This window comes from Gavialis gangeticus, unplaced genomic scaffold (genome assembly GCF_001723915.1).
Source record: "Gavialis gangeticus isolate Ggan-Ray unplaced genomic scaffold, GavGan_comp1, whole genome shotgun sequence".
Classification (NCBI taxonomy): domain Eukaryota; kingdom Metazoa; phylum Chordata; order Crocodylia; family Gavialidae; genus Gavialis; species Gavialis gangeticus.
The window spans coordinates 59,842,641-59,850,580 of record NW_017729033.1 but is presented as its reverse complement, the minus strand read 5'-3'; the positions used below and the strand labels follow the sequence as shown (position 1 = coordinate 59,850,580).

At 42.2% G+C, this 7,940-nt stretch overlaps 1 protein-coding gene across 1 annotated transcript in view; it reads left to right on the top strand.

The window, feature by feature from the left end:
- The window catches only part of TMEM156 (transmembrane protein 156), a 47,120-nt gene extending 42,909 nt beyond the window's left edge, over nt 1-4,211 (top strand). The window contains exons 6-7 of the mRNA XM_019526653.1: nt 1,422-1,519; nt 2,956-4,211. Coding sequence (XP_019382198.1) covers nt 1,422-1,519; nt 2,956-2,979 — 122 coding nt within the window. The 3' untranslated portion in view covers nt 2,980-4,211. The remainder of the gene's footprint in view (nt 1-1,421; nt 1,520-2,955) is intronic.
- Nucleotides 4,212-7,940: the final 3,729 nt, after the last annotated feature.

Below are 7,940 nucleotides of genomic sequence, written 5' to 3'. Positions count from 1 at the left end.
ATCTGTGGCATAACTTCTCTTTTCCATATGAGCACATAGGAGGGCATTTATACATAGGAGGGCAGAGTTGTAGTTGGGCAGGAAAGAGATCTGCAGTTGCAGATGGTATCTGCAACACCATCTCATTTCAGATCTGCAGAAAATGTACTGCATCAATAATGCCAACCTCTTTAAACAGAGCTCCCTGCACACTCTATTTCCCCCATTTCAGGCTCCTAACCCGAGTCCTTACAAGGTCCTTTTGCTTGTAAGTGAGGGGTGTCTTCTTTCAGAAGTACAAACTGCCTGCTTTCAGTACTTGTACGATCTCTCATAACACTTCACCTTACTCTTATATCTACAGTGGCCTTTGGATACCTTGTTGCATGTCCCTGCGTGATGGTAACTGAGCCCACTCATAAGGCATGATACACTGGAAAGTCCATAAACTCTATGCTCACCCTAATTAATATGTGACTCTGAGTTTGCATACTCTTAATAAACATGGAGCTGTGTTTTTTCTATGGATAAAATTTTCAAAAGTGTCAAAGCAATTTATGTACCTTAACCCAATTGACCTTTCAATGAGACTTTGGCTCCTAATACCGGGATTTTCAAATGGAAATTAGGTTCCTAGGTTAGGTGCTTTTCAAAATTCCTAGAAGCATTTATCTACGTTGTTAAGCACATAAAATAACTTAGAAAATTTGGTCTTATGGCCGTCACTTCACAGCACCTGATGAAGTAGGCCCGCTGCTTATGAAAGCTTATGCTATACATCTCTTATTTTGTCAGTCTATAAGGTGCAAATCTACCCTGTCTTCTGCCTGACTTCAGACTAACACAACTAACTAGCTCTCTTTACCACTTAAGTCACAGAACCAGTTTGGAAAATTCTATTTTGGAGCACAATCCAGATAAGCACTCACATGCATTTCCCCAGGAATAAACAGCAGTGGCACATAGTTGTGCCACTGTTACTTGTCTCAGGGGAATACCCACGCATGTGCATTCTGGCATGTGGCAAGTCACCCCCGGTGGGTAGGGGAGGTTGGAGCCAGCACCTGGGCTGGCTCCAGCAGCCTTACCTGGGCTCCTGGGGCCTTCCCAGGACTGCTGCAGTGGCAATCTGGCACATGAAGCCTGGCTGGCAGCTGGAGTGTGGCTCTGGTCAGGCAGACTCTGGTTTTGGGCAGCGCACGCTGCTGCCACGTGCGCCACCCTGTTTTTTTTGGGTGTGGGTATTTTTGACACCCAGGTTAAAAATAACCTGCTGTGCTGCAAACTAGCAGTTCAGCAAACAACTGCATGTGTGGCATGTGCAATTTGTGTTGCCACAGGTGTTGCATACTGCATGTGTGGACTCATCTGGATGCACCCTTAATGTTTAACGCATTGCAGATCTCTTTGCTGTTTTTTAAAATTATTTTAACTTTTAACAGAGGAGACCCACCAACGAAGACCCTCAGCTAATGCACAAGCAACAAAGATACTGCCTGCAATTCCTGAACAGGAGTTTCTTCATTGCAGTGCATCAAATGTAAGAGGCAAACAGATATCTTAAGTCACTTGGATCTAATTTATTGTTAGACTGAATATATTAAGTGCATGCAGTATGTGCTCCAAGTAAATTACCTCTCACTTCCGGCCCAGGGATTGGAGGGGGTGAACTTGAAAATATGTTTCATGAGCACTAGATGGCCAAAAAACAAAATCAATTTTTCTTCTGGGCACCAGGACTGATCAATAAACTAATCTTTTAGTCTGTTAAGCCCTCTGTGCCCCTGTAGAATTCAATGCAAGTTTTGGTGCTATTTTCCTGGGATAGAAGACTGTGTCCTGGATTTCAGCATTATATTGACATTTGTTTCTGACAAGGCCTGAGGCAATGAGTGCCAGAGAGAGCAAGAAGGGAAACAATTTGCTAATGATTCCTTAAAAGAACCTGGCTTCTGAAATTTAAAAAAAAAATGCTGACTGCATTCAACTAGCAAAGGAATCTACCATCAGTCTGCTCTGTCCATATTACAGCAATCAGCAGAAATGACCAAGGATGTAGATTTCAAAAAGTGGGCTCAGATCCACTTAGGTTCTCAATATTTTCTGAGTTGAGAACTATTGGGATTTAGGGTTCCAGTTCGAATCTCCATGGACATGGGAACAAATAGATGAGTCAGATAAGATCTATATGCTTGGATGTGTTTTTAATATCTGAAAATGTAATAGACTGTATCTGAATAAGGAAGCTGGAGAGATGCATCAGGCATACTTGTATTCAACTCCTCATGCCAGGTTCATTACTATGCTCTCGGTATTCTCATCTCACCCTAAAGTGGTACTGGGCTTCTGCAGGTGTTGACTTACAACTGGAAGAAAATAAGGAGGGAGGTTTAAACATTCATGGATCCACCCAGATCCTAGCACAAGCTGAGATTCCTGCTAAAATGGACAGCAATCTTCAGATCTCAGCTCTTACAGTGAAACAGGTAGAGAGCCTCAGACACTCCCAGAAGGGGAGAGAACCCTTGAGATCCTGGCACACATGGGAGACCAAGGAAAGGGGATCACAGCTTCTCAGATACAGCCCCACTTCCAGATCCTGGTACACCTAGGAGAGTGCATAGGGTTGGCACAGATACTGCCTAATTGCCCTGTCACCCTTCTAGTGCCCTACCATTTCTGGTCTACCCTGTTCACCATGATCCTCACCCTTCCCCATGGTTTAAGCCCCTCTATCTTTCCCTCCCACTCATGTCCATTTTTTCCATCATCTTGACACTGCCCCAAATCCTTTTCCCCATTTTTTCATCCTCGTGAGTTGCTTGCCCCTCCCAGCAAGCATCCTCTCATGGAATTTATAGTATTTGCTGAAATAGTTTGAACTTTTGCTGAATTCTCTCTCTTCTAGAATTACATTTCCCCCCAGATCCCTGACAGATTGCAGCAATATACTTCTTTTACTTTCCCCCTCAACAGATTTCAACCAAGGGTCAGATTTGAATTGACACTGGCTACGTGTATGGAAGGTTTGATGACTGCTACACATCCCCTTGGGCTACCCAGCTCAAATGAAAGGTTGGAAGGCCTTTGGCTACTCAGTCTATACACATGCAGTGAAATCCATTTAAGCACCTGCCTTTATGAAGAAACCAAGCACCCCCATGAGGCACACCGCATTCCAGGAAAATCAGAGTAAGCATCTGGATTTTAGAGCAGTTTAAGCAGAAAGAGGTTGTCAACTTTAACTTTAGCAAAGCTGCCTCTCTAGTGTAATTCTCTGAGTCCAAGATCACTCTTAGACCTGTTTTTTCAGTTTGGGATCAGACTTCCACTTAGGACTACTTAGAATCACCTCATGCTCACGTAACTCACTAGAATGAAGTGGGTAGGAAGATGATTGAAGACAATTTATTTTTATGTCTTAAACTTGTCCATTCCCCTCTGTTCACTCCATGTCCCCTTTTGCATGTGCAATGTCTGGCAAGCCAGGCTGGTAGTTCATGGTCTGTAAATACCTTTTGGCATCCTGAATACATTTAGGTCTTTGCTTCTGTACTTAAGGAGCTGTAATCTATTGCAACTTACTCTGTGAGGAATACATTGAAAATGTTTCTATTGCTGGGCTGTAGCCAGTCCAGTTTTCACTGGTACACTCTTTCCGTATTAGGAGCACTTATCCTGCTGCTGTTTCCAGGTAGCTGAGGCCTCATTACATTCATTTATTAATTTATTTATCTATACTGTAGTTAAGAAAAAACTCACCTACAGCAGAAGTCAAATTGTATTGAGTGGATGAGTGTGCCTAACAGATGCCCCAAAATAGTGGTAGCCACCCAGTGAAGATAGTAGCTATCTGTTGTACCAATAGTTACTGCAAGTTAGAGGAAAGAGAAATAGGTGGAGGTGGTTCCTGTCTGCAATGCCCACTTCCTGTTGGTGAACTGCACAGTTTGCTAATACATTGCTCTTGCTGATAGTTAGAGACAGGTCAGTAACCAATGACACAAATGCATCATTTCAAAGTGGTACTATCTGTTGATATGATTGTCCCTTCTCGTTCTTGGGAGAGCTCATTGGGTAGAGACTGGATTTATTGCTAAATATGTAATCCTACCTATATAATCCTACCTATGCACCATTTCTTTCTGTTCATCTGTTACTGCTATTGGTAATGTCCCTGATTTTCCTTTTGTTTATTAAATTTATTCAGAGAGGAGTCACCCTCTGATTTTATTACACACAACATCTGACTCTGTGTCTATCACTTGCTAAGGTGGAAAATACCAATGTCGTGAAGCCAGCTCACTCTTATTTTCATAGTGAATGGTAAAAGTAAGTCTCCTAACATGAAGACCTGAGTACATTTTCATTGTCAAGAAAAATCTTACAGTTCTCTTGAAACAGGCCTTGATAACTCTCTAAAACCTCTAGGAGAAAGATTTGATCCAAAGCTCACTGGACACAATAGGAGTCTTTATATTTTTTTTCAGTAGGCTTTAGATTAGGCCCATTTGTTATATTGTGTTTATTTCTTATGTTACATTGACTAAAGCCAGATTTTCAAGTGCAGTTAATTCAAGGTACTTGCAGTGTGTGCATGCTACCACCTCCCTTCACTGAGGAGGTGAGGTCCTAGGACTTAGTTTTCATTCACTGCGAAGCAGAGCCTGAACATTTATAGGTATAGCAGAGCTGCTGTGCAGTAAAATTATCAACCTTGTTTACATCATGGTAAGTTGTTTGTGTGACCATCCCCTCAACCGTACTACAGACCATTATAAAAAGTTCAGCAGCTGTCGGCACAGCTTCCATAAGTGTAACTTTGTCCAAAGGAAACACTGCTTACTACAGCTTACCTAATCTATGGGATTTTCCGTGCATGTATCACTATGGTATCTGGGTGCTGAGAATAGGACATCGTCTACTTTTTATGTAATATTGCTGTTTTTATTAAACTATTCATCAGTACCTTGCCAGGAAAAGTACAGGCCAAGCACCCTAGAGTTTTGAGGCAATACTTGGCTCTTGTGAGCAGTGACAGATAATAGATACATGTCCATAGTGCTATTAAGGGGTAACATGAACATGATTGAAAATTACTATTTTTCTTGAACTGAGTAAATTAGGGAGGCTCAACCCTCAGCTTGTGGGGTAGATCTGACCCACAGAGCCATGTCATTCAGCCTATGAGGCTCCCGATAGGTCCAGATGTACAGCAAGGTCATTTTATTTAGAAAAAAATATATTTTAAAGGATAGACTTGAGGGGCAATACTATTCAGTGTATTTCATGATTAATTCTAGTGGAGACCTATGCTTCACAGGCAGACAAACTTTTGGGTAGAGGCGATATCTTTTATTAGGCTAAAGATATCATTTCTACTCCTAGAGTTTTGTATGCCTATGTCTCTAGATCAACATGGCTGCAACAAATATCACATGCTCCACAGGGTAATTTAGAGAAGACTTCAGAAGAGCAGCCTCCTTTAACTCTGAGACAATGTGCCCAGAGACTGGCTTTTCACAGTTTTGTCTTTCCCTGTTCTTGGAATGTCCTGTCCTAATCCACTGTCTGGAAGATGTGGAATCAATGCAAAATGGCTCTGCGGGCTTCCATTATGCCTTGTCTGATGGCTCAGACACACTTTATTCCCTTAGTGATGAGTGCAGTAGAATAACCTTCTACATACACTACATGCCATGATAAAAAATATGTAGGAGAAACCAAACAACAACTGCGCACCAGAATGAACCCACATTGAAAATCTATGAAAGACAAAAATACCCAATTACCTGTGAGTGCACACTTCCCACAAGACAACTACTCTCTCTCCAGTCTCTCAGTTCTAATCCTCAAAGGGAATGTACAAAACACCTTTCACAGATAAGCCTATACACTTCATAAATCCACTGGACACAAACAATCATGGACTAAATATGGATATTGGATTTATGGCACTTTATAACCTGCCTGCCATGCAATAACCCCAGGTAACCTCTAAATTTTACCAGCTACATCCTATCACCAGGTCAACATTCCCCCGTTTCCCCCCCAACTATCTGTCTTGCACCTATTGTCTCCCATTGCTTCTGGTCCTCACTGCCACACATTTGTATTTTCACAGACCTGCATTTTGCATATTGGCTTTTATTTCATCCAGGAGAACACAAAACACAAGCAGACTCTCCCTATGTCTGATGACGGGTGTTTGTGCGTGAAAGCTTGCCAAGAACAATTTTCCAACTATTTAGTTGGTCTAATAAAAGATATCACGTTAACCCCAAGAATCTTGTCTGTAAAACAATGTAGATAGATATAGTATGCAGTGCGACAGGTGCAACCACCCCACCCAGTGTCCCCAACTGAGGTTGTGCTGGATTCCTGTCATCCAACAATAAAAAGGGGAAGCATTTTTAAATTTTTAACTTTTAATTGTTAGAATCAAATAGGATGTTGAGTCATTTAAAATAAAAATCATGAAATATCTTAAGATATATTAGAAAAAATGTCTCTCATTTGTGGAAATTAAGAGCTAGATGTGGAATTGTCAGCTCATGAATGAAATCCTGCTGATACAACTCTAAAAAGAGAAACGTCCTAAGACCAGTTGGATACAGAGGTAGCTTTTGGAAAAATGTACCCATTTATTCTCCTTGCTGTTGCCAGATTAAATCCACACCACCAAAATCAATATTACCCTAAATGTTTTATTTACTGCATCAGCCTCTGGAAATTAAAGAGCCAAGAGCAGAAGAAGATAAGCCTTACTTAACATTTGCTCTCTGAATAAAGGCTGCACTGTCTAAAGTTGTATGTGAATTACTGTCAGACAGATCAAAATTTACTCTTCTTAATTTACATGTTTCCTTTCACTATCAGTACTTTACTCTTTACTTTGCAGAGTGTTTCAAGTTCATTTGGGTTATACAGGGCACTTCTTTGCTATATATTGTATCTACGGTGCTACAAAAAAAAACAAGTCAGCCTCCCAAGGAACTTATTTTAGGCCCTAATCTTATGCTTGGGTGGAGCAGCTTGCAAGGTTGGAGTCCGAGATACATAAGGTACCGTGAGCAATGACAAATAAAAAGAGGATGTGGGTTGTAAGAAAGATGAAGGCTCCAATATTAAAAAAATAAAATAAGAAAAACTTATTTTTTCCTTCAGACATGATATCATAAAGATCACAGCATAATATGACAGCCTCAGGTCACAGGTACAGTAGCAGAGAAGACATTAGCAGAGAAGACAGTTTGGGTTAATTAACCTAAAAGTGTAAGCTGTATAAAATTCTAAGTCTAATTCTGTTTCACTGTGAGAACATCACCACTACCACCACCACCGTCACATTTTTTAAGGGGAACTGTCTACTTCAGGGGCAAGCAAAATATTGCCTGCAGGCTGGATCTGGCCCACCAGCTCATTCTGTCTGGCCAGTGGGGCCCTTAAAACATTTAGTAAATTAATATTTATTTGCTCCTGGCTGCCAGTCAAAGATGATAGAAGCCAGGGGCAGTAGGACCCAGGAGGAGCCAGCAGGACTGAGCATCTCATTCCTATCCCACTCTGAGCCATTTCCCTGCCTTCCTCCCCGACACTGCTCTGGCATCATGTGGTTCCTGGCTACATCACTGGACTGGGGAGCATGGGGCCTGTACCAGTACAGATGTGTGTGTAGGGAGGGGCAACGTGTGTGTGTGTGTGTGTAGGGAGGGGCAGAGTATGTACGTGTGTGTGTGTAGGCAGGGGCAGAGTGTGCTTGTAGGGTGAGTCCCATACCCCACCAAACACATGCACCTACACCCCCTCACACTGCCATACACACAGACCCCCAGACCCACACCCCTGCCCCCCACAAACCCCCACAAACCCCATACCCACCCAGATCCCACATATCCACAGACACACCGACATGCTTCTTCATCCCACACCCACACCCCCACACCCATCCACCCCCCACA